Genomic DNA, 268 nt, shown 5'->3' with positions numbered 1-268 from the left:
CTCTCTTTCTCTCTTCCTCTCTCTTCGGCTCCTTCTCTTGAATGAAGATAGTTGCTAGTTGTGGGGAGACTTTTAGACGTCTTATCTCTGATATCGTGGGGGTGAGATGGTGGATGTAGAGCCGCTGAAAGGTCTTCTGAGGAGGAGACGCTCTCTTGAAGACGAAGAAGAAGACCTCTGGATAGACGCCGAAGAGTGGGTGCAGAGCTCTCCACTACGAATGAAGGGGAAGAAGACCAAGATGAAGAAGAAGATAAACAAGAAGAAG

The 268-nt window shown here is 47.8% G+C and overlaps 1 protein-coding gene across 1 annotated transcript; it reads right to left on the bottom strand.

The window, feature by feature from the left end:
- CSUI_011037 (uncharacterized protein) lies at positions 1–262 on the bottom strand (the record flags this gene model as incomplete). Its single annotated transcript, XM_068071138.1, has 1 exon — positions 1–262. A coding segment is annotated over one exon (258 nt), but the record flags the coding sequence as incomplete, so codon positions are not given.
- Positions 263–268: the final 6 nt, after the last annotated feature.

The sequence above is a fragment of the Cystoisospora suis genome (genome assembly GCF_002600585.1).
Source record: "Cystoisospora suis strain Wien I chromosome Unknown contig_9401, whole genome shotgun sequence".
In the NCBI taxonomy this organism is placed as follows: domain Eukaryota; phylum Apicomplexa; class Conoidasida; order Eucoccidiorida; family Sarcocystidae; genus Cystoisospora; species Cystoisospora suis.
Note: the sequence above shows the minus strand (reverse complement) of the source record. Positions and strands in the feature narration are given on the sequence as shown.